The 24,444-nt window shown below is 53.3% G+C and overlaps 9 protein-coding genes and 1 non-coding gene across 10 annotated transcripts; 5 read left to right on the top strand and 5 right to left on the bottom strand.

The window, feature by feature from the left end:
• Positions 1–15: 15 nt before the first annotated feature.
• M421DRAFT_t62 lies at positions 16–97 on the bottom strand. Its single transcript has one exon. It is a non-coding gene; the product is annotated as a tRNA-Glu (tRNA).
• Positions 98–1,925: 1,828 nt separating this feature from the next.
• Positions 1,926–4,053, bottom strand: M421DRAFT_420304 (uncharacterized protein). Its single transcript, XM_033592431.1, has 2 exons — positions 3,387–4,053; positions 1,926–3,334 (listed from the first exon to the last, which is right to left on the bottom strand). Exons 1-2 carry the CDS (start codon positions 3,676–3,678, stop codon positions 2,187–2,189), a joined length of 1,440 nt encoding a protein of 479 aa, XP_033449326.1. The 5' UTR covers positions 3,679–4,053; the 3' UTR covers positions 1,926–2,186.
• A 55-nt stretch (positions 4,054–4,108) lies between these two features.
• On the bottom strand, positions 4,109–7,019 carry M421DRAFT_420303 (uncharacterized protein). Its single transcript, XM_033592430.1, has 2 exons — positions 6,774–7,019; positions 4,109–6,725 (listed from the first exon to the last, which is right to left on the bottom strand). Exons 1-2 carry the CDS (start codon positions 6,798–6,800, stop codon positions 4,416–4,418), a joined length of 2,337 nt encoding a protein of 778 aa, XP_033449325.1. The 5' UTR covers positions 6,801–7,019; the 3' UTR covers positions 4,109–4,415.
• A 619-nt stretch (positions 7,020–7,638) lies between these two features.
• M421DRAFT_420301 (glycoside hydrolase family 32 protein) lies at positions 7,639–10,075 on the top strand. The gene is made up of 4 exons (XM_033592429.1): positions 7,639–8,047; positions 8,098–8,195; positions 8,243–9,662; positions 9,713–10,075. The coding sequence occupies exons 1-4, from the start codon at positions 7,847–7,849 to the stop codon at positions 9,929–9,931; spliced, it is 1,938 nt and encodes a 645-aa protein (XP_033449324.1). The 5' UTR covers positions 7,639–7,846; the 3' UTR covers positions 9,932–10,075.
• Positions 10,076–10,496: 421 nt separating this feature from the next.
• Positions 10,497–11,558, top strand: M421DRAFT_61979 (uncharacterized protein; the record flags this gene model as incomplete). Its single annotated transcript, XM_033595929.1, has 2 exons — positions 10,497–10,663; positions 10,718–11,558. 2 exons carry the CDS (start codon positions 10,497–10,499, stop codon positions 11,556–11,558), a joined length of 1,008 nt encoding a protein of 335 aa, XP_033449323.1.
• A 72-nt stretch (positions 11,559–11,630) lies between these two features.
• On the bottom strand, positions 11,631–12,398 carry M421DRAFT_61735 (putative glutathione S-transferase; the record flags this gene model as incomplete). Its single annotated transcript, XM_033595909.1, has 1 exon — positions 11,631–12,398. One exon carries the CDS (start codon positions 12,396–12,398, stop codon positions 11,631–11,633), a length of 768 nt encoding a protein of 255 aa, XP_033449322.1.
• Positions 12,399–12,772: 374 nt separating this feature from the next.
• Positions 12,773–13,709, bottom strand: M421DRAFT_100770 (UNC-50 family protein; the record flags this gene model as incomplete). The annotated part of the gene is made up of 3 exons (XM_033586562.1): positions 12,773–13,004; positions 13,055–13,452; positions 13,503–13,709. 3 exons carry the CDS (start codon positions 13,707–13,709, stop codon positions 12,773–12,775), a joined length of 837 nt encoding a protein of 278 aa, XP_033449321.1.
• A 282-nt stretch (positions 13,710–13,991) lies between these two features.
• M421DRAFT_420299 (mRNA 3'-end-processing protein rna-14) lies at positions 13,992–17,895 on the top strand. Its single transcript, XM_033592428.1, has 4 exons — positions 13,992–15,094; positions 15,143–15,574; positions 15,623–16,673; positions 16,722–17,895. The coding sequence occupies exons 1-4, from the start codon at positions 14,267–14,269 to the stop codon at positions 17,570–17,572; spliced, it is 3,162 nt and encodes a 1,053-aa protein (XP_033449320.1). The 5' UTR covers positions 13,992–14,266; the 3' UTR covers positions 17,573–17,895.
• A 797-nt stretch (positions 17,896–18,692) lies between these two features.
• M421DRAFT_145850 (uncharacterized protein) lies at positions 18,693–19,141 on the top strand. Its single transcript, XM_033587531.1, has one exon. It carries the CDS (start codon positions 18,772–18,774, stop codon positions 19,063–19,065), a length of 294 nt encoding a protein of 97 aa, XP_033449319.1. The 5' UTR covers positions 18,693–18,771; the 3' UTR covers positions 19,066–19,141.
• A 566-nt stretch (positions 19,142–19,707) lies between these two features.
• M421DRAFT_420298 (eukaryotic translation initiation factor 2C 2) lies at positions 19,708–23,858 on the top strand. The gene is made up of 9 exons (XM_033592427.1): positions 19,708–19,802; positions 19,959–20,200; positions 20,579–20,835; positions 20,883–21,312; positions 21,360–21,910; positions 21,968–22,081; positions 22,136–22,356; positions 22,414–22,665; positions 22,725–23,858. The coding sequence occupies exons 2-9, from the start codon at positions 19,967–19,969 to the stop codon at positions 23,594–23,596; spliced, it is 2,931 nt and encodes a 976-aa protein (XP_033449318.1). The 5' UTR covers positions 19,708–19,802; positions 19,959–19,966; the 3' UTR covers positions 23,597–23,858.
• Positions 23,859–24,444: the final 586 nt, after the last annotated feature.

The following is a 24,444-nucleotide window of genomic DNA, read 5'->3' as shown; positions in this document are numbered from 1 at the left end:
GCTCAAAAATATCTTTTCCGTCACGGGGAATCGAACCCCGGCCACATCGGCGCTTGCATATGAGAGCGATGTATCCTAGCCACTAGACCATAACGGATATTGATTGATGGAATGGAGCTACAGTATTTAAATTATGATCTAATATATTACAGAGAAGATGCTCATGCTGCGGTGGCGCGTGCTCCCATGGTTTTGGGAACTAGGAACTCACCTAGATAAGATAACACTCCCAGAGGGCTTTCAATACAAGGGCCTCTTCATCTGGGTTTATCATGTCACAGCTCCGGGATATGGACTGGAGGGCCCCTTCACGGGTATCGCCAACCGCCACCGTATCTGGAACGCGTGTCAGCCACTTTTGCCCATGTAAGAGCATACGACCCCTCCTACTTCACACGTAGCGCACGAGAATCAAGAAGCAGAAAATCTCTTCGACCGTGCGGAAAGTTTCCATATGCCCGTCGTACTTCATCCCCTGCCAAAAGGGGCGACAACCGTATCGGCACAACCCATCCGCTCGTGGCACGAGATAGGGCATCGTGCCTGCGACTTTGATACGTACTGGAGTGTCAATGGGGCACTAATGGGCCTCGCGGCTACGTTTGGTACCATTCAAAGAGTGTTGGGTAGTACGGAAGGCAAGCGAGGTGTAACACTACACATCGATGCACACGAGTGGATTCGGGAGATAAGAGTATCTTTGAAAGACTGCGACATGTTACAAGAAAATGTTGATCGAAGCCACTACAGAACAGCCTTGGATAAGAATGCAAGCGAAGCGGGACAAAGCTTCATCGAAGGCATGGAGGTGAGCAGGTCAATCATAGAAAAAGTATTAGATGCAACTGAATGTGCTAGCTCATTTTGACATCGGGAAGATCTAAGGTCGTTCAGACTCATGGTCTCAACACACGTCCTTTCGTCGTACTGCCAGACATGTATCTCATCGGCCTCACAGGCCAAATCGCCCCCGTTCTTCTGCCAGATCCCTCTCCAAACTAAACTCAACCGACAATCGACCTCTAGAATGGCATGATATCTCGCCTCGGCCTCTTAAAATCATACCATCCAGAGCATAGCCCACATACGCCAAAATCCTCTTACACACCAGCTCAAACAACTCTCTGAGCACTTTCTGCGCTGCACCTATACCCCGGTGCTGGCTCTCATTCCTGCAATCCAATCTGGCACAACAACTTGTACAACCTGCACACCTTTACCTCCGGCCCGGTATGGGTACGACGGCGGAGACTTGCCCTCTGCCATGCTACCACATCACCTTCTCCTCTGGGGCCAAAATCCTGGAGAGCTCAAAATGGTACGCCGCATATCCTCGTTTGCCATTGAAGCAGGATTTTGCAGCAGCGGTACCGATCACTGGCCCATTCCCGATCTGCTAGGCTTCGCATCTTTCCGCTTAGGCAAAGAGCGTGCAGCACAGCAGGTAGGCGCATTTGGACCCGTGCGGAGTCAAAGTCCAGATTGGAATGGAGAGGGTTGGTATGGCTCTAAGAAATGGGTTAATAAAGAGGGCAAGCCAGTAGTGCCGCTGAATCCGAGCGATCTTGCGCTTTCCGACGAGTTCCAGCCCTAAGATGAGAAGTACGTGGCTCACTTTGACATAGACGGTCCTGGCGGTGAGGAAGTCAGTGAAGTACATGTCAGTGAGGAATTTAGAGCTATCAAGCTCAAGACGATCAAAGGCAGGGAATGCCACTGGGGCGAGGGAAACCGAAACCAGCAGTATAGTAGGGTTGTGAGCGATGAAGAGTGTGTTGTGGGGCTGAGTGTATGTCTTGGCAGGCTCGGAGGGTGGGGTTGGAGGACGAAGATGCACAGCCATTGGAAGCTCAGTGAGCTGGGTGTTGGGCTGGCTAGAAGAGATGGAGGGATGTGGCACGCTTGATGATCGGCGGAAGTAAGCCCGAGTGAAGAACGAAATCAATATTGATGTACAAATAACTATGCTAGAACGCTCACTACAACGATGCGGGTATATATCGCTCATGCCACAGGCCGTTAAATCGTCAGTCATCAAAAACGTGAATCACGAGCGCAGTAAATCAAAACAGGATACATCCGAAACAGAACACCGAGCATCCGAGAAACAGAAAAGGCAGAGCGCCAACACCTTACAGAAAGTCAAATAAAACCTCTCCATCTCTCGCATCCATGTCCTCTCAACCCTAAACCATCTCTCCCCTCTTCCAAAACTTTAACCCCTTCTTCTCCCTCTCCTTGTCTCTGCTCTTCCCCTTCTCTTCCTGTGCCGGGCTTGGAACCCTTACCTTCGCCGCCGCAGCCGCCATGTTGTTTAGCATTTCCGCTCTCTCGTAATCCCAGGGCTTCGCCCACCTCGTCTCCGGAATCTCGCCCAACTTCGTGCTATCGCTGGCAAAAGTGTACGAGCTCAGCGTCATTTTATCGAGTCGTCTTTTCATGGGCGTTGGGTGTAGTGGTGATGGTATCGCGGATGCGACAGACATGGCGTCGAGCTTGCTGTTGCTGAGCGCGGACGGCTTGGCGGGGACAGGTGGTGGTTGCTGTTTCTTAGGGGACGAGGTCGAGTTTTTGGGATTAGATGTTGAGGGGCGTCGTGGGGTGGAGGTGAAATCTGGGAGTTTAGGGGTCGGTTGGTGACTCTGCTCAGGCATGAAGCTGAAGTAGTCGTAGGGTTGCGCGTAGGGTGACCAAGCAGCTGGGCAGACGACGTCGAGGGAGTCGATGCGCTTGCGATCGCTATGGGAAAGCGGGAGAGGCGCTTGTGGCCCGCTCTTCATGTCTGGTCTGTTGAATATCATAGGGTCTAGCACGGCGTATTCGGGCACTGGCGATTGCAAGGGCGAAATGTATGGCGATGCGTGGGGCGAGGTCGACTTTGAACTGGGCTTCGAGGTGCTGGACTTGGATGTGCTGTCTCTTCTCGTCGTGTTTCTTGACTTGGACCGGACCATGCAAAGCTGAGGTTGGCTGGAGCTCTTGGTGGCCATCTTCGTCACGTGCGAGCCGCTTGGGCGGCGCTTTGATGCAGTAGACTTTTTGGTATCCTTGCTGGAGTCGGAGCTGTTGCCTGAGGACTCAACATATAGTGGTGTTTTGGTCCTCAGCGCCGGGTGGATTTGCAATTGCGAATGGCTCAGTCGCTGGTACAGTTGGCTCATACTCGTCAGCGCATCTCGCCTTGAGGCCTCGGATAGATCTGTCAAAGACTTGTAGTTCATCTTCATGTGCCCGTGGGTGCCTTTTTGTTCATGGTGCAAGAAAGCGGTGATAATGCCTACGAGGCCTGTATTGAGCCTCATCAATATTTCGGCAAGAGATGCATGAGCGATTGCTGATTTAGATCAGTAATGAGAACAGTGTGCGACAACGAGAGCTGGACATACAATCTCCCTTTGCGAATCTGGACCCCATGCCCCTCTGTCCATAGCAGTCTTCATACCTCTCCGATAGGTCTTGTGGTCCTCTACGCAATGAGTTGGACAGCTGCAGCTCTGCACTGTTGATGGGCTCTGGGGCTTGGATTTCTTTACGTGCTTTGTGTTTTGTTCTTCTTTCGCGCAAGCGCTTAAATATGTTGAGTCCATTTGTGAATGCTTCTATTAGATTGTGTACGCAGTGCGAGACATCGCCCTCATCCTCGGCCTTGTGAGGCTTCTCTTGTGTTCGCACCGCCATGACTTCAGATCGCTGTTGGATGCATTGGCAGAGGAAACAGAAGTACAAGGAGAAAAGCGACGGGAATATTCGAATATGTAGGTGTTCTGCTGTCGAGGTCTTAGCGAGTGTAAAAGAGTCATCCTCAAAGCGCGCCAAAGCGCAGGCAGGCCTGGTCACTTATCCGTGACCTCCATCCTGGCCCAGATAGCTCCAACGCGATTTCGCCTCGCCGCTGTTCCTGCATCTTTGACTGGGTGTTACCTTTCAGGCTCGCACCGTTTCAAGCTTGTGCTGCGCGGACACTACTCGTGGACGCATATAGTCGCCTCGAGGCCATGTCTTGGACGTGATTGTGAATCCTAGTGGCTGACGTGGTCTTCGTATCCCTGCAAGTGGACGGGCTAGGCGGGACCACCGCATACTGGCGAGCTCCCCGCATAAAGTGCATGCGGTGAGACCAGACAAGAGTTGTCGAGTGGGCTGCGATAAAGTGGGCTCCTGCGAGGCTGGAAGTACATGAGTGGACAGGAAGATAGAGTTGCAGCACTGCGCATCAAAAACTCTACGAACAGCGAATGTTGAGGTGGTTGGGTAGATGTGCCTCGTTTTGCAGCACGTGGGGATCGAATCGGAGGACCGAGCGTACATATTACGATTCCATGTGTGGGTATCTATGTACTCTGTTACCGAGGCGCATCGCTCACTCGTTGCTACCAAACCTAAACGCCACGCTATGCAATGCAATGTTCATGTATCTACTGTTCGTTGTCTTCGGCATCTTCCACCGTGACTGCCGGCTTGGTTACGTTCTGCCCGCCAGCGCTGCCTCCTGCAACCGCGGAGCTCAATCCTTCCGCCTCATTCCGCTCAGGAAGGTCACCAAAGCTCCAACTTGATTCAAGTGAGCTAGGTGCGCCAGGCTTGGGTGATGAGCTCGATGTTGGACCTGCAGGTGTCGGTGTTGCGGATGGGGAAGGCTGCACTGGTGCTGAGTCTGCTTGTGGCTGTGCCACTATTGGTTGCGCTTCTAGTATCACAGGCGCTGGATCAGCCACTGGTGCTGCAGGTTGTGACGTCGACAGCGACGACAGCGGCGATGGAGCCGGTGCGCTTGTTTGGGCTGACTGCGCTGCCAATGCCATAGGACGCAACGTCCATCCTTCTGGAAGAGTCAACCCCTCAGGTATTTCAGCATCGCCCTGTCTTAGGACCTGGTCTCTGGCAAAGTATGCTTGTGGAGAGAACGAGCTGATATTGTACGCATCCACAGGGGAGACACCGGCTGCTTGCTGACCAACCGCAGATAACGTATTCAGACGATTGAGCTCGACAAGAAGTCTGGACGTCACCTCCAGCTGCTCGTTCTGCACATTAAGTTGACGAAGCTGTTGTGTTATGTGCTGCTGAATGCGCAAGATGTCGTAGCGGATGTCCATGGGTTGTTGCGCAAGGGCCGCACCCATTTGATCAGCTGGTACAGCAGGTACGGCATTGGAGAGTAACGGCTGGTGAGTCGGAAACTGACCTTGTGGTAACTGAGTAGGCATCTGAGGTGCATGCCCCACAACAGCCTGTTGGCGCAGCTGATCGATGGCATTTCTGACGTTGTTGGCGTTGCCTGCCTGTTCTGCGGGTAGACGAAGGTTTCCAAGTGCAAGCCGAAAGGGCCCAAAGTTGAAGATGCGCATGTTGCCGTTTGGTCTGTTCGGTTGCGCACCTTGTGGTGCTGGTACGCCAGGTTGGGCTTGGTTCGCAGGAGGTTGTTGCGCATTTCCTGGCAAGAAACCGCGAAGACCCCCTTGAACCTGTGCGTTCGGCTGATTTGGCTGATTATGATTTGGCTGATTAAATGCTGCTGGATTTGCCTGGTTGTTGGGTTGCGCAGGTTGAGGTGTGGGCTCTCCTAGTACAGGTCGTCGACAGGTCGGGCACACTTGTTGTCGTTCGAGCCAGCTTCTGAGGCAGCTGAAATGCAGAATATGCCCACACGGCAGCTTCTTCGGCCTTTGTCGTTCGTCCATCCTGCGCCCCGGCTGCGCTCCTTCAGCAACAGGTGGGTTCCACGGTCGCATCTCCTCACGGCAAACAATGCAAATGTTCTCGCGGCTCAGATCGTCTCCAGTGGCATCCGGGTAGCGAGTATTCATATCGCGAGTTGCGTTGCGGTACTTGATGAAGTCGTTGATACGCTTGATCAGCGAGCGAACAGACATGAACAGATCCCGCATGATGTGAATAGGGATACCGTAGAATGTCATAAGGACCGTGAAGAATCCCATGTAGACTGAGGCCTTCACGAAATCGGTGGCCAGATCCAAGTAGAAAATCCAGCGGCCCTTCTCTTCCCATCCAGGCACGTCAATCTCATCGGCTTCGTCCTCTTCCTCAGCAGGAGCTTCTGCACCCTCAGCCGCCGCTTGTTGGCGAGCCTGTTCCCTTGCGATCCTCTGAGCCTCGTCTGTCGCTCTCTCTTGACGTTGTGTGATGACAATCTCGACTAGTGACAGAATGTAGCGTATAAGAGTCGATATCGATGCGATTGCGAGGAGAACATATTCGAAGCCGAACATGACCATAACGCCCGGTCGAGCTGCTGAGAGGATCGAGGACACGCAGTATTGCGTCATATAGACGTCGAAGAACACGGAAAGGAGAAGAGAGCTGGCGAGCCGGGTGTGAAAGAGTCGTGGATTGGCTGGTGGCTGCTGCTCGAGGAACTCGACCCTCCCCTCCCCAATCCACTGCCATACCTTGCCAGCGAGGAGGCAAAGGAACATAGTGAAGAACCACAGCCCGATATCATCCCTGAAGATGGTCATCGCCAACAGTGTCTCGCTGACAGCAAACCATGCCTTGTCGTACAGCTGCTCGGTTTCAATTGGGCGAAGTGGTCCATAGAAGAGGCGCTGAAGTCCATATCCGAAGCTTGTTGCGACAATGAGCATCAAGTTGACCAGGAACATGAGAGAGCCGGTGCTCTGCGAAATGTAGACAGCGGCAGAGTAGAAGTTTGGGCGCTCGTAGTATGCGCGCGCGAGTACGACGTTGGCCATAACGGCCGAGCCCTGACGGTGTCAACATCGTGAGCGGGACCCTTGTTGTGGTTGACATACCGTTACATAGAGCTGAAGGCGGCCCATGGTGTGTTGACTCGATGTCAAGGAGCTCAAGAAGTAATTATCATTGCTGTCTGTAATAGTGAAAGGGCTCGTCGCGGTCTGCAATAGTTCTCGTTGGTGTTGGAGCAAGCTGCCACGTTTCGAGCTCTATCTCACGTGAAGATAACGATAGATGACATCAGCTGCGGCGAACCTCCGCAATTCGCTTGACCCGGCATCCTTCAAGCTTCAGTATTCGTCGAACTACTAGTTACGTAGTATTGTAAACATGAGGTCTTTCGCCTCGAAAACTTTGCCGCAGCGAATCTTCTCGAATGTTTGACTTTGGTATCAGGTCCATGGCCACACACCGTTTGGCGCAGGTCCAGGTCCTGTCTTTCTTAACCCCCCGGCATCTGTCGTCCGCTGTTGTTGTGCCTGACAGATCGTGCCTGCGCTGGATCGTGCGCGCTCGGGAGGTTTGTCGGCCATGTGTTGCACGCTCGGGAAGTTCATGATGGTGTGTGCACGTACGCAATTGAGCCTCACGATTCAGCGCTGGGCCCTTTCCGGTAATTAGGGAGGCAAGCTTTCCAAGATGGCCTCAATTCGGGCGATTTCTTTGAAAATTCTTCGTTGACGCCGTCGTCTACCTACTGAGTCTACTGGTGCAAGCTTCCCGGAGGATTCTCCGCTGCCAGAAGCCTGGTGAGTACCGCGCCATCCGTCAGCAGCCCTCGATCGCAGACTTGAGAGGCTGGATTTCAGCCTTTCTATACGCGTTCGAGAACGATGATGTACGCCAACGCTTGCATCCATTGTGGGGTACTATGAGGGGTTTGTGGGGATCTATACCATCTATGACAAGCGCTACTGCATCCCCGGCCCCAGCCATGCATCTCCTTCTTGCAGTAAGCAAAGCCCAGGTCCAGGTGGTCGGTGTCCAAGCTCTGTCCTGGGTCATGATGCGTACGTGCTACGATCAGGAAGATCCTGCTTTGGCCCCGGGAACGACTACATAAAGCCCTTGGTGCTCCCGTCTTGCTGATCGCCAGCTTCAAGCGGACTTCATTACGACTTCAAAAACAATGCATTGGTCAGTTGCTGTATTGAGCTATGGGCTCGGGTCTGCCCTTGCCCAGGCTTCAAGCTCTAGTTACAACACCACGGCACCCAATATGGGTCCTGATGTCCTCACCGCGGACATGGTCTCGAGCATGGGCAACAACACCCTGTTCAACAGGTGGCGACCTACATACCACTTCATTTCGCCTGCTGGCTGGATGAACGCAAGTCTACCCAAACGAAGAACATCTCATATCAAGCTGACAGACTCCAGGACCCATGTGGTATGTTGTACGACCCTACTACAGACACATACCATCTCCACTACCAGTTTCACCCTAACCACGTCAACTGGGGTAACATTTCATGGGGGTAGGTCAGGTTCAAGATACTGAGTAACTTTTTGCTAACGCACTTAGGCACGCCACGTCTAAGGACCTCGTGACATGGACTGACGTCGGAGGCTGGGAGAATGACCAGGCACAGTCTGTTGGTACGGGACCCGACCCTACCTCCAGAAACGAATCCTATTACGGTTTAGGAATCTTCTCAGGTTCTGCTCAACCATACAACCTTACAGGTGGCCAGGATGGCACTCTCATTGCATTCTACACTGCGGTTCAGCATCTTCCCACCAACTGGGCTCTTCCCTACATAAACGGTACGGAGAAGCAGGCCATTGTGATATCCAATGATGGTGGTGAGACTTGGGAGCAGTACGAAGGCAACCCGATCATCTCCGATCACCCTGAAGGCTGGAACGTTACCGGCTGGCGTGATCCCTTCGTTGAGCCCTGGCCTGAGATGGACGCCATCCTTGGGCATGAGGATGATCCCCACTGGTACATGGTGCTTGGCTCCGGTATCAAAGGTGCGAACGGTGGTGGCCGAATTCCTTTTTACTCTGCTCCTCAGTCCAATTTGACAAACTGGACCTTCCTCGGCGCTCTTTGGGAGCCCAAAGCCAACCAGACACTGGGCTCGTTGCTCGAGACCGGTACATATGGCTTCAACTTCGAAGTCTCCAACTTCTTCTCTCTGATTGACGAGGACAACGACGTTCATTACTATGCTCTCATGGGTACCGAGGGTGGCAACCTTACCTGGCACCCTCGCGCTCAGTGGGGTCTGTGGAACGAGGGTCAGGTCACCAGGCGCGAGAATGGATCTGCTGAATTCACTCCTGTCTCTGGTGGCGTCATCGACTCTGGTCTTCTCTATGCTGTCACCAGCTTCAACGACACCAAGAACAATCGCCGTGTCCAGTGGGGCTGGGCCAATGAGGAGAACAATGGCTTCGGTATCCTTCAAAGCGGTTATCAGGGTGCCTTGGCTCTTCCTCGTGAGATGTACGTCATCAAGACCCACGACCTCGTGAACGCCAATGGCGGCTTGACAACAAAGGGCAACACCCGCGTTATCGAGCACAGCAACGGTACCTTCACCGGCTACACTCTCGGTGCTCGCGCTCTGCCTGACGTTGTTGACGCTCTTCGCGGCGAGGCGGTCCCCGTCGATGCTATCTCGAACTGGACAGAAAGCATGCTTGTTGGCAAGGGCAGCGCCCACATGGAGCTTGCTGTCACTCTCAGCAACTGCACAGGACCTGCCGGTGTCACCATCGCTGCCAGCGCCGGCGGCGAGGAGTACACTCACATCTATTACGACCCCTCCAACTACACCATCAACGTCGACCGCTCGCACTCTTCGACCATTATTGAGTACGCCAACTACACCATGCTCGGTTATTTCTACCCATACACCTTCTCCAATGGTACCACTGAGTCGCTACACATGGACATCTTCGTCGATGGCTCGCTCGTCGAGGTCTACGTTAACGTAAGTCTAGCACCATCATCCTAAATTTACATGTTATTAACGAATTCTAGGACCGCTTCTGGCTGACAACGCGCATCTATCCCGCGCGCCTCGACAGTGTCAATTACGGTATCTACGTTGGCGATAACTCCACCGTTCAAATTTCAGACCTCAAGACATGGGAGATCAGCGCCAACGCCTTCCCTGATCGCCCTGCCAACTCCAGCTCTGAGCTTATCTTCGACACGCCAGACGAGACTAACAACTACGTCTGGTGGCCTGGATATTAAGCCCGTCGCGGGTGTTTGAAACGTGGCGACTAGGCACGAGACTTGTATATAAGTGCCCACCCATAAGATAATGACTATGAAGAGAAGAGTTTAAATGTATATAGTAATGACAGGAATGTACTATACTGTGATTGTACTAAGCACCCCTTAACTATCTCCAATAGCTAGTGCATATTCCCAAATACTCGGTTCCCGCTGACAAACAGAGCGAATGGCTCGTGGTGCGCCCTCACACCACCACGACTACGCTCTTGAGCCTTTGTACACTGCGACATGAGCTCCGCGGACGCGACGACATCGTCATGTTTTGCCCCATGGAGTGCCGCAATTGGACACCTCGCAATGTGCGGCGTCCTCCACGTGGAATTGTGCAGCTCCATCCACCGGTTAAAGGGACGAACAGCCGTAGTTGGACGGCATCTCGATATGAGCTGCAGATCACGCAGCGAGAAAAGGCTTAAATACATACACGCTTGTAGATATATCCATCTGATCCTTCCAAACTTTGGAATTTGACCTTTTCCAGAGTTGACTCTCGAATCGAAACACTACAGAAGACATTAGAATGGCAGATGCGGAAAAGGATTATCAGCTCACCCCGGAGCAGCTCGACTTCTTCGTCGGCAACGGCTGGCTCAAGCTCAGCAATTGCTTCACAAAAGAGCAAGCAAATGATCTTCAGTCTACACTGTGGACGAGACTGGGTATGGATCCGAATGATATGTCAACATGGTCCATCTCCAACCTTACCCACCCCTATTTACAACAAGTACTAATAATTCAAAGGCACACCGAGCGCACCAACATGCCGCACTGGAAAGAATTTCAAGTCGCCTCCTTCGCGCCGCGCGCCTGGGGCGGAATCTGCGGCCTCGTCGGCGGCATTGAGAGAGTCGACGTCGACTCCGAAGTCTCCCTCTGGAAAGACAGTTTTATCGTCAACCTCGGGACGCCGGAGAAGCACCACAAGCTCGTCAAGCCGCAAGAGTTGGATAACTGGCACGTCGACGGCGACTTCTTCGTGCACTACCTTGACTCGCCTGAGCAGGCGCTGCTCGTAATCCCGCTCTGGACAGACATTGTGTCCGGAGGCGGCGGCACGATGATTTGCCCCGCTGCGATTCCGCATGTGGCGAAGCATCTGTACGAGAATCTCGAGGGCGTAAGTCCGAGGATGACGCCGAGAAGCGAGAATCCTGGGTTCACGCAAGAGCAGGGATTGGAATGGTATACTGGTCTTGCAAAGACGATGCCGGATGAGGCCTTTGTCGAGGTTACGGGTGTGGTGGGCGATGTGTTCTTGTTGCATCCGCTCATGCTGCATAGTGCGTCGAATAATATGCTAAGGAAGGTGAGGGTCATTACAAATCCGCCTGTTTCGGTCAGGGAGCCATTCGTGTTTGATCGAGAGGATGGGAATTATAGTGCGGTCGAGCGGAAGACGTTGGCTGCGTTGGGGAAGGAGAGGCTTGAGGGGTGGAAAATCACGGCCGAGAGGCAGAGGATTGTGCCCGAGCGCGTAAAGATTCAGGAGAGGATGAAGATGGAGGAGGAGGAGCGGTTGAGGAAGCTGCAGGAGAGCAAAGAGAGCGTGGGAGCTGCGAAACAGGTACCTACTGCTGCTTAGATCTCGAGAAGAACAAATGTACACCAACACTCCTCGTTCCGTGTCCTTTACATGTCGAGTTTGTTTGCTTGATTATATATGGCTCTCCTTCCTCCAGAAATCCGACTCCACACCACCAGCCTGTATCAGTGTCTTTCCCGGTGGTTCCGCGCCTAACAACAGCTTCATCTGCGGGTCGCCCTTCTCCATAGCTTTTTGGTACGCCGGCCTATCCCCAATGTCTTTCAAGTACCTCACGATGTTTGGGTAGTCCTTGTAGCTGACCAGCGGCCCAAAGTACCGTTTCGATGTAAGGGAGTACACGCTCATGATATCTGCGACCGTAAAGTCCTCTCCAGCGAGCCACTTGCTGTTCTTGAGCCGCTCGTCCATAACCCTGAGCGTCTCGTGCAGGCCAAGCATGGAGAACTTCTGCGCCGCGTTGTCTTCAGGGATCTGCCCGATCTCGAAAAAGGTGAAGCGAGTCAACATCGCCTGCAATGTGCCGTTCGAGAAATGGTACCAGTAGACGAAGTCAATGTATCCGGGCTCGCCATAGGATTTCGCGAGATTCTTCTCGAGATTCTTCTCGAGATTCTGGCTTCCTAGTTCTCCTGCGGCGTTCTTGGCGAGGAGGTAGTCACAGATCGCGGCGCTTTCGGACATTGTGATACCGGCTTCTGGGTCTTCGATGAAGGGTGCTTTGCCGGTGGAGTTTCCGGGAACGCTTTTGAGGGATTCAGGAGCCCCGATTGGGTCGCGCGTGTGGTGAATGATTTTGTAGTCGATTGCTAGCTCTTCGCAGAGGAAGAGGATACGCTCGCTTTGCGAGATGCCGAGGTGGTGGACTGTAAGTACCATGGTGCAGGATTTCTGGAGGTGCGTTATCTCAGAGCAATTCAGATCTCCAGGACGATTGCGGCTGATCAAATATACTACCAGAAGGAAGGCATTCCGGGAAGAATGGCGATACCTTCTGAAGATAGCTGTTACGCTCCACTCCACTAAGTTCTGGATAGAGTGACGTCAGTCGCCAAATCAACGCTCACGGAGCGCTGAGTAGCTCGATCTCGACCTCGGTAAGTACATGCTTGCAGATGAACAGATGTGTTACCAACGCCGCTATGTACAGACCCCGCGAGCAATGCATTACGCCGCTAAGATGTTGAATTGACACCCTTCACATTGTCTCACATGGCACATGCTTTTGATTGTCTTCACATGTTAGAATGCGCTTAGCCAACTGTCTTTCGTAGTCGAGCACCTGCCCACAGGACTGGCGCGAAATGCTTTGCCATGTTGAATCCGAATAGTGATGCAAACCACAGTATCGTAGCCACTGCGACTGGCACAAGCAAAAGCTCGGTATGGTGCAGGAATGGTAGCGCGTTGTAGCCGAGGAAAGTGATAATGAAGTAGTAGGTGAGTGCGAAAACGTAGAGGGTGTTTCCAAGGAGTAGCGAAACCCTGTGAGCAATTGTTAGCTATTACGTGTTTCTCCTGCTGGGTATACTTACCAATGGTTCGTTCCCACCAGTGGCATGCACAAGAACTGCACCACGTAGAGGAACACCCAAACCGGCACGAATGCGCGTATTGCCACATCCCAACAGTATCCAAATTCCAGCTCTTCTTTGCTCTCACCAACTTCCAAGTTGTACAGACCTCGCCTGCGCCCAGGTAGCAGGGAGTTTCCAGGCCCCAGCAGCCGGCCGACCAGGAAATAGAACAGTGTCGCTGTGACCAACGACAGTAGGAGAAAGTGTACGAAGATAAAGACCAGCGTAATGTGTAGTGTTTGTGTGAAGCCGTCGGCGTATGCGAGCCCCCAGGCGAGAGAGGTCAATGTGAGGAAGAATGACAGCAGGTACGTGAAGGATGGATCTGGTCGATGGTAGGTTTTGGTGGTTTGTTTCTGCAGGTGTCAGCCTCAGATACGTGCTGAGATAGAGCAGTTCGCCATACATGGTAGTATATTTGCCTGAAGACCTTCTTCGGTGCTATGATCAAGCTCATGATCTCCCATATGGCCATCTCGAAGTCCATCTGAGGAAACTTGAATAGGCGCTTGAAGAAGCGCGGCATTCGCACCTCATTCCGCCGTGTCGATGGCGTCGAACCGAAGTTTGAAGGGCCGCCATTCGGCCGTGGAAGCTGTATCTGCGGATTCATTGTGTGTGCGCCCGTCGAGGTCCAGCACGCGCGAGATGGCTGTAGGCACGAGATCGTCCAAGGAAGCTCAGGCTATTATCGATGACGGTGCCGAAATGCTGATAGAATACCTGAGTAGCAAGCTATGCTGTCGGCGATACTCCAGCTGCTTCAAGTGTCGAATTATCGAGTGAAATCGCAATGTTGTCCTGTGCCTGTCAATGATATCGCCAGCACCAGCCACATGGCCAAGATCGAAGGGCCGAACGCCGAACGTGCAACAACCTTTGCTCTTTCTTGTCCTCGCACCACCCCCGGAGCACTGCGCACGCAACAGCAACACCGCCCTCGCGCATCTCGCCCGTAGCTTCAACTGCCTCTCCAAACCCGGGTTGTAGTTGCAACGTGAATTGCATCTTCCTCAGACGCGCACAACTCCGCCTTCCTGCCGAGACCCACGCGACAAAGAGCTCATTGTCTGCGACTCAGCTCTTGTCGCGCGACGTACATTATTTATCGCCATCAACGGTCAACTCTAATACACAGCAGCTTTCCTATATTTTCTTTCTACCTCTATCATGGCCGACGACGCAGAGCTTGCCTTCATCAGGTCGCAAGAGCAGGAGTACGACCCTTCTGCGGCCTGGCCTGCAGCTGACGAGCAGGCGCCCGCCGACAGCGCTGAAGAAGAGTACGATCCCGCCAACGTCGACACCGCACAAGAGCCCGCTCAGTCCGAGCAGTCGGCATCGATGCCTGAGTCAGCAGCCAATTTACCTCCCTCGGCTGACAACCAGGGTGAGAACGGTGTAAAACCCGTTTCTGCGGAGACATCTGCTGCGCCAACCCCAGCGAAGCAGCCGCGCACCATTGGTGGGTTTGTCGACGAGAGCGAGGATGAGGAAGAGGAGCCTGTTGCGGCGCCTAAGATGGCAGCCACTGCACCACTGCGCGCCTCTGAGGCTGCAGAAACACCGCAGCGTTCAGTTACAAACACTCCAAACAATACACTTCCCACACCAGATGTACAGTTACATAGTGCACAAGATCAGGGTGCTTCATCCGTCTCTGCTTCTGTCGCTGTCAATGAGCCTGCTCCCTCTATTGCTTCTGTTCCAGTCAATGGCACAACTCCTGTTCCAGACGCTACTAAGCCAGCAGATCTTCTGACTATCGATGCTGCTCGCCAGGCGACTGCTTCTGTTACTCCCGCGCCTTTATCTGCTTCACTACCCAAGGCTCGCTTGCCTCAGGACACCATTGGCATTCTCAACGATCGTGTTCAAGAAGACCCACGTGGTGACATCGAGGCATGGTTGAATTTGATCAACGAGCAACGCAAACGACACAAGCACGACGAGGCACGCGACGTCTTCAACCGTTTCTTGGAGCAGTTCCCCACAGCGGTACGCATTGATGAGCTTAGTCTGCGTGCATGCGGCTGACAAATTCAGGGCGAAGTTTGGGTCGACTACATCAACTTCGAGACAGAGCTTGACGAGCTTCCGAGGGTGGAGCAGCTGTTCGGCAAAGCAGTCCAGAATGGCGCCTACGTACCCGTCTTCCAGTCATACATCGACTTCGTTCGTCGTCGGTTTAACCTCACAAACGATGCCTCCGGCAAGAGTCGGGAGACAATTGTCATGGCCTACGAATTCGTGCTGGACCAGGTGGGCATCGACACGGATGCTGGCAAGCTCTGGATCGACTACATAGAGTTGCAGAAAAGCGCACCTGGCGTACTCGGCGGTACAAATTGGCAGGACATGCAGAAGATGGATACTCTACGCAAGCTGTACCAGCGAGCAGTCTCGATACCTACAGGAGCAACACTGGAGATCTGGCGGGACTACGATCGGTTCGAGATGGGCCTCAACAAGGTCACGGTAAGGCCTCATGCCAGACTTTCATAACAGGAACTGACAAGCATACAGGGACGCAAGAACCTTCAGGAGAAGTCTCCGTCTTACATGACCGCACGAAGCGCCATCAACGTTCTGGATAACAACATCACACGGGGGATCAACAAGACAACATTACCGAGGCTGCCGCCAGCACCAGGGTTCGATGGCTACGACGAGTACACGAATCAAGTCAAGCTGTGGAAGCAATGGATTCAGTGGGAGAAGAGCGACCCGCTTGAGTGCGCAATTGACGATCGTGCGCTTTACAACAAGCGTGTGCTTCACATCTACAGAGGTGCACTGAGGTCGCTCCGCTTCTGGCCAGAGCTTTGGTACGAAGCAGCGGAGTGGTGCTACGAAAGTAGTCTGCAGGCAGACGGTGACAAATTCCTGGATGATGGCATCAAAGCCAACCCTGAGAGCTGTTTGCTGGCTTTCAAGAAAGGAAATCAAGTCGAGCTCAGTACTGACTTTGAGGAGGGCCAGGCAGGCCTCGTTGCTAAAGGTAATGCTGTCAAGAAGCCATACATGGACTTGCTCAACACTCTCTACGATCTTACTGCGAAGACGAAGAAGCGGGAAGAGCACTCCGTTGCTCGTGCCAGAGAAGCGTTTGATGCTCAGAAGGCCGCTGACGACGCAGCGCGGGCTATTGTGCAGAATAACGCTGAAGACGCCGATGAGGACGACGAAGCTGAAGCAACGAGACGGGCTCAGGAGAAGGAGGCAGCTTTCAACGCGCAAGTGCATGCTATCTCGGCAGGATACAATGCACAAACCCTCACACTCAAGAAGACTCTAACATTTGCTTGGATTGCCCTGATGCAAGCAACCAGGCGCGTGCAGGGCAAGGGCGGGAATAACTCTGAGGTTACTGGCTTCCGTGGTATCTTCACAGAGGCGCGAAGGAAGGGCAAGTTGCTTAGCGAAGCATATGTTGCCAGCGCGCAGATCGAGCACCACTGTTACCAGGACCCTGCTGCAGGAAAGATCTTCGAGCGTGGCATGAAGCTGTTCCCTGAGGATGAGCAGTTCGCATTGGAGTACATCAAGCACCTTATTACGCTGAACGACTCTACGAGTATGTATACATGAAACTTGGGCGACGGTCTCGTACTAACCTCCACAGACGCACGAGCTGTCTTCGAGACCATTGTTGGCAAACTGACGGCAAAGCCTGAGAATGTCCCAAGGACTAAGCCGCTATTCCTGTTCTTCCACGAGTATGAGGCACGCTTCGGTGAGCTGGCTCAGATCACGAAGATGGAACAGCGCATGGCCACCCTCTTCCCCGAGGACCCTCAGCTGCAGCGCTTCTCCCGACGATTCGCAAGCCCGACGTTCGATCCTATGACTGTACGCCCCATCATCTCGCCTAGGACACAGATGAAGCCGGTTATGCCTATCATGCCGAGCATCAGGCCTTCCATTGAAGAGACTATGCCCAACGCGCCTTCCCAAGTTCAGGTGCAGGAGCAACGCATCGCCTCTCCCGCACCCAACGTCAACTCTCCCCACTTCACAAACCTGCCAATGACTACCAACTCGCCCAAGCGCCCGCTCGAGGACGCTGACGACAGCGCGCCACCCCGCAAGCTTGCCCGTGGCGAGTCGCCCCTCAAGGGCGCTGCAGGTCGCCGCCTCGATGCTGCACGCCGCAACATGGCCGCCAGCGGCAGCACACCTATCGGCCTGCCCCAAGGCCCAGCACCTCTACCACGTGAAATCAACTTCCTCCTCGGCATTATTCCCGCTGCGCATACCTACCGTGAGACGCGCTTCAAGCCCGAAGGCCTTGTCAACATGCTACGCAACATCACCGCCATTCCCATACCCGCACTTCCTGGCCACACCCAGGTGCCTCCATCGCAGCGATGGGGCACGACTGCGACAACGGCACAGCAGCTTCAAAGTATCCAGGAGAAGTACGGCAACCAGGGTATGCAGCCTCCTCCCGGTGGACATGCTTGGCCGCAGTAGAATGGTACGACATCATTGCTGAGTGGTGCAGCGTCCGCGTGGCAGAAGCAATTACGCAGGACTCTTGAAGGGAAAAACGACTGCGGCTGCAGCAGCTCGCACTTTTGGCCGACAGGGCCACAGGGTACCGCTGATCAATCTGCATAAAATTAACACCGCCGTGGATGAGACATCGATATTGCATTTTTGGCGTCGGCGCACTCCACTCGTCCTGCAGATTGGACAGGGGTTGGACAGAACAGAAACGATGTTTTTCAAGCCTGCGCCTAGTTTGGGTGGGCCTTTAGGGATTGGGGTAGTCATTTATCACTTGAATGAATCCGAACCCTGAATATTCTGTGCCCTGTGTTTTGTGACAGATGTGCTTCGTCATCCACACTTACTTCCGTGTGACAGAGGTAGCCATGTGCAGCGCGACCCTTCTTCGTACAGCTACGACCTTGCATGCAATGATGTTCGCTAATTATGTTCATCCCACTTGACTGCCCTGGTATCTAGACGCGACCAATTTCCCTTGTGTGTTCCATCATGCGTCGAGGTGCCGGTCCACCTGAGCTCGTATTTACCATTGGTTGATGGCGCGTGCTGCAAGCGAGGTTGGACTCAGCCTCAAGTTTTCCGTCTAAACATACACATGCCCGAAACATCCCCATGTTCCAATACCAGGACCGAGCTGTCATGCTGCTGGATCTTCTGTATACTGGAAATGATCTGGAGCCCGGATGGATGCTCTGCTCGATGGCGAGAACGCTGTGTCACGGGATGGGGACAGTCGTGGCGGTGCGGCAAGAAGAGCTGGGATATTGCGACATTTGCGTTTTCTGAGCCTATCGAAGCGGTACTGCACATAGGATCCCATGGCTTATGTCTGTATCTAGACCTGGAGATACATAGCCGAACGAGAAGAGCTTCCAGTGCCGGAGACTCTGCATGCTGCTGAGGGTCCTGGAGAGTGCAAGAGTCAGTATATGTGTTTGAAGCTTGGAGCCACGCCCAGATGCCTTGCTCAAACAAACCATATATTGTTCTGACTCCAATCTTCCAACAGCCTGTTGTTCGAGCATGAGTTTGTCCTTCCGAACCTGGATAGAGGCTGATGAACTGAGAATGTCTTGCTTATCGAAGATGGAGTTTAGGGTGTATCATTTGGCAACCCTTTGCTAAACGAAACTCGACGGTGTTTGTGATGGACGCCGGCGATGGCTGCTCCGCAACGTCCTGCGAGATCATGGCCTCGTGGCATTGGCGCTCAGCTACTCAGTTCTCTTATGTCATGCGCCCATAGCTTTTGCGCTGTACCGCTGGTAGTTCCACCTTTGTTGTTCGCCTTGGTGGTATACTTCTCCAAGTCTGGCTCTCACCCCTGTCATCTCAACTGCTGGCTCGTCACCACCATCACCGCCCACACCATGCTCCGCTCTCTCAGTAGGCTCAACCTGACCACCAGAAAAGCTTCTCTCACCAGCTCCACGCCTCGAGACACGCGCCACTAGCTATCTAGCGCTTGCCAGGGTTGGTACTGGGGGATATAAGCAGTTCATACGAGGTCTCCAACTTGCTTTCTCCACCTCACAACAAGACTCAACTCCACAGTCAGCTACTCGATTTGGATTTCACTTGAGCTCTCCAACAGCCCTGCACTACACTAATACAGCGCCATCACTCCTCTACTTCAACAACACACGAGCAGGCTCGACAAGCACCACTGCAGGCAGTACAGTCAACTCACCACTGCAGGCCAGACCTCCGCTCAAGATTTCAAGGTATGCACTGATTGCTTATGCCCAACCACACTCCCATTACCTAAACCTATTGACTGCTCGTTAGGTTCACCATCAAAGCTGGCACCCACTTGGCGACCGGTTCATGCTTTTTGGGGCGAACCTCAGCGTCACCATGGCGCCCATGCGCACTCACCCATTCTGATTTTACACCACATGCCCCACATCTGCTCTCTATTTGAACTTACTCATCACACCACTCCCCCTCCACCATTTTCTTACCCCAACCGCTTCACACATCGGCGCACCTTTTGGTACGCTTACCCTACTCACATACCTGGTCTCACTCCTCCTTGAGTCTTTACGATTACATACTTTACACATGAGCACATGGGTGCTCATCTTCTGGTTTCAAGAATTCTCACTGACCACACCCAGGCCGATCAGCGATCCGCCCACAAACGCAACCGACGCCCTCTTCTCCACGGGCTCTTCGATCCGGCACCAAGGTACGTCAGCTCTTGCAGCTTTAGTAAGTCACGTTATTTGCAACTCGTCATATTCACAGCTATCCGCAGCGCGGAGGCGGTCAAACGGCTTCTTGCATGTACCCTGTGACAGTGTAACCCCACATCCATTTTCAGCACACCGCTAACATATTGCAGATTTCTCGATGGCTGGCCCAGCGAAGCAACGCTCCATCACTCAGAAGCAGCAGCAGCAGGCTGCTCGGTCCTCCGACAACTCCTCGTCATCTCGCGATCCGACCCAGCGTTCCATCAACAAGTTCGATGGCAACAAGGATCCTCATGGTCATGGCGCTGGCGTCATGGACTACACCAGGGCCAATGACTTGAAGAACCTGTCCGAGTTCCTCGGTATTGCCGGCTGGTACGCAGCTCGTGGAGTAAGTGCAAAAGCCCATGTCTGAGCCCGCATATGCACGCATGCAAGCAAACACTTGTCATGCATCCACAACATGCGAATGTCGAGCTCTCGAGCGCCGGCCTCGCATGGCATGGATGCATGGCATAAGTACCCACTGCCTCCATCCATTCTGACTTCTTCATCGCACTCCCACATCCACTGATTCTTTTCGAAATTTGACTCCCCTCCATCCTTGCCCACTTTTCATGCTGTCGTTGTAAATCAAGCTGTGTCTTTGACCATCTCTCTGAGAGCCTTCATCATGTCTTCCGACAGACGCATTTTGCAAATGTATCAGGACATCTACTCCTATCGCCCCAGACATGCCAACATGATCTTTGACTCACACGATTCACAGCATACCATCCCTTCCGCACTTCCTCAGCGCCCAAAGAATATCAACTCGTACGGCAAGGAGACTGCGGTTACTCTCAACACCTTCAACGTCATCAAGGCCCCCTCCAGGGAAGTCTTTCAGTATGACGTCGCCTACTCTGGTGACTCCAAGGACTATACCAAGCGCAAGCTGCTGGAGAAGATCTGGAGGTCGAGGCCAGTCCAGGCCGAGCTTGGCAAGCAGGAGTACTGGGTCTGGGACAGCCATAAGCTTGCTTGGTGAGTATCTTGTACTCCCCTACGCTTAAATTTCTAACATATTTTAGGTCTGGCAAGCGCCTTGAGCGTGACGACACTCGCATCACCGTCGATCTCGATGCTGAAGAGGGCAAGCCTACCAGGGAAGGCGCACGCGGCAACAAGCACACCGTTCATGTCCGCTTTACTCGTCAAGTGGACTTCAGTGGTCTCTCAGCCTTCCTCAACGGCCAAGCGACGTGGTCTCCCGAGTGCATCGACACCATCAACTTCTTGGATCACCTTATGCGTGAGTACCCTTCTCAGCAGTATACGCAGATCAAGAAGTCGTTCTTTCAGCGCGGCGAGCAGCGCTACGACCTTGGTGGAGGTATTGAGGCTTTCAAGGGCATCTTTACCTCTCTTCGCCCTGTCCTTGATGACAAGTTCGTCAAATCTTTGTCCGTCAATGTCGATGTAGCCAACGGCACCTTCTGGCGCTCTCAGGAGCTCACTCGCGTAAGTTCTAACACATATTGTTATAGCACTATTGCTAACTTTCGCAGGCTGTTAGCCAGGTTTTCAACTGCTCTCCCCCTCAGCTCACTCAGCGCTTCAAGGAAGCTCAGCGTGACTGGCGCAAGTCCATGCTGCGCAGAGACTTCGGCGCCTTCAGGAGGGTCGGTGTCACCTCTACCCATACCACCCCTAATACCCAGTGGACCATTGACGAAATTCACAAAGAGGATGCCAACCAGTGCATGTTCCCCGACCCTAATGACCGCCGTCCTGGTATCCCCGATGCACAGCGCAAGAAGATTTCTGTCGCCCAGTACTTCAAGAAGAAGTACAACCTGAACCTTATTGCTGGCATTCCAGTTGTCAAGATGACAAAAAAGATCCGCGGCTCTCCTGTTTACTTGCCTATGGATGTCCTCCGGATTGACGCTAATCAGCGTTACAACACAAAGCTAAGCGATTTTCAGACGTCTAGCATGATCAAGTTCGCTGTTACCTTGCCAAAGGAGCGCTGGGCTGCTGTACAGCAAGGTGTCCGTCTGCTGAACTGGGGTAACGATCCTTACTTGCAGCACTATGGGCTCAACATCTCACAGAAGTAAGTACACCGATGTTCTGCTTCCCCGTCTTTTGACCACTACTAACACCTTCACAGCGCTTCAAAGGTCAAGGCTCGCATTTTGCCCTCTCCAATCGTCCAGTTCGGTAACGGCTCAAAGGAGGCCACCATCAAGCCCCAGGACATGGTGGCTGGCCGATGGCGTCTTGAGTATGTCTCCTTCTTCACTGTCTCCACATTTGATCAGCTAATCTTTCTGTGAAGCGGCCGTAAGTTTGCCATGAACAACAAGGAACGCCCAATCAAGGGCTGGGGTGTCTGCGTTATCAATCACAATCGAGCTCCTCCTCAAGCCGCTGTCGAGGGCTTTGTTCAGAAGTTCATACAAATCTACGAGAGCCACGGCGGTGTCTTCGCCGCTCATCCCCAGCATGGAAAAAAGCCCTGGATGGGCTACGGCAACCTTGCCGATGGCGGTGAACTTGGTAAGTCACATCTTTGACCTCACATTTGCGTATCGATATTTCGCTAACATACTGCAGTCGCTAAGGCCTGGAACCAGACTGGTAACCGCTACAATACCATGCCGAATCTGCTCCTTTTTGTGGTCAACGATCGCAATGTCGATGTGTACCGCCGCATCAAGAAGTCTTGTGACATCCGCTTCGGTGTTGCTTCCCAGGTTCTTCAGGCCAAGCACGTCATGTCGGCCTCTCCCCAGTACATCTCGAACGTCTGTATGAAGATCAACGCCAAGTTAGGTGGTGCCACCTGCGTTGCGAAGAGCGGTCTTAGTGAGTTTCTCCCCTTGCACTCGCCCTCACCATTACGATAGCATGCTAACATTCGCCAGTCCCCAAGCTCAACCCCAAGGCCGCCTCCACCCCTACCATGGTCGTTGGTGCCGACGTTTCTCACCCTGCTCCCGGTGCCGGTTCCGACCAGGCCGCCTCATTCGCCGCCATCACCGTCTCTGCCGACCCCTTCTTCGCCAAGTATTGGGCTGATGTCCAGACCAACGGCAACCGCGTTGAGATGATCACCTCCTCCAACATCCAGGAACACTTCGGTCCTATGGCCAAGAACTGGATGCAGCGTCTTGGCCAAGGTAAGGCACCACAGCGTGTCCTCTTCATCCGTGACGGTGTTTCTGAGGGCCAGTATGCTGCTGTCCTCGAAGAGGAAGTCCGCGACATGAAGGCTTTCTTTAGCCAGCTTGGCGGCACTATGCCCAAGTTCACGGTTGTCATCGCCGGCAAGCGCCATCACATCCGCTTCTTCCCCGACGCTGGCAAGGGTGACCGCAACGGCAACCCTCTTCCTGGTACTCTCGTCGAGACTGGCTGCACACACCCATTCGAGTTCGACTTTTATTTGTGCTCACATGTCGCTATCAAGGGTACTGCTCGTCCGATTCACTACCAGTGCATTCTCAATGAGGGTGACTGGCAGGCTGCCGAACTTCAGCAGTTTATTTTTGAGCACTCCTACCAATATGTCCGCTCGACCACTCCGGTCTCCATGCATCCCGCTGTCTACTATGCCCACTTGGCTGCCGACCGAGCACGCGCTCACCTGAACGACAGCCCTGTCTCATCGGGTAAGAAGGAGTCGCACGCTGATCGTACCTCTGACACGGGCTCCTCCAACCGCAACGTCGAGGTCCCTCCTCTCATGCGCATCCACAACTCCCGTGGTCTGAAGGATGTGATGTGGTACATCTAAGCTGTCGACGATAGCTTTCAGGTTCCGGGTGGCTATGATATGGTTCTGACTATCTTCACGGGTTATTTTTACGTCATGGATGGCCGAGTGGGTTTGCACTTCGATGGTGGTACTCTGCATGTCAACAGTCGAGCTTCAGCGACACGTCAGACCTGGTGGTGGAGAATTTGGGATATTTTGCTCTTGATTTTTGTTTACGGCGGCTGCAAGTCATTGAAAGCTTTCAGCATGGCATGCGATCCTGGAAGTGGAAGTATGGCGATTACATAGATTATCGATCAGACCTTCTACACCCTTCATTCCCTCTTCATTTGCAAGTGCCCACAGCTAGTCTTTTGCCCTTGGGGTCGTAATCCAGTTCGTACTCGGAACATGGTGAGCCAATTGGGGACCTCCAGACTGACCTCAACACCAACATGCTGACGCGTTGATGGCGATTATCGTTAACTTCCGATCGCATAGACACCGCCTTAGTCTGAGGTGCCGAATAGCAAGAACTCTCAAAGCTCGATACTTTTACCGACTGCCTCTACGGTCTCTGAGACTAGTTCAAGCCGCACCTGAGTCCGCGTGGTCCTCTCATAGACTACTTCGCCCATAATGTGTTTGCTGTCCTGACGGGAACAACGCCAGTTGAACGAAGAAATTGGTCAAGGCATGCAGTGGCTTACGCCGCGAAGTTGACGACTAAGAACTTGAGTTTGCAGAGTCCGAAAGAAACGTGCATAAGCGTGATCGCTAGCTATGCGTACGAAACCGGAGTAATGAGTATGGAGAATGCAGCACTCGGCAGTTAGATGCGCCATAGGCACCTGGTGAGGAACACGAGCGGGGAAGAAATTGTTGAT

This window comes from Didymella exigua (assembly GCF_010094145.1).
Source record: "Didymella exigua CBS 183.55 unplaced genomic scaffold M421scaffold_12, whole genome shotgun sequence".
NCBI lineage: Eukaryota > Fungi > Ascomycota > Dothideomycetes > Pleosporales > Didymellaceae > Didymella > Didymella exigua.
The sequence above is the reverse complement of the archived record's forward strand: the minus strand, read 5'-3'. Positions and strand labels throughout refer to the sequence as shown.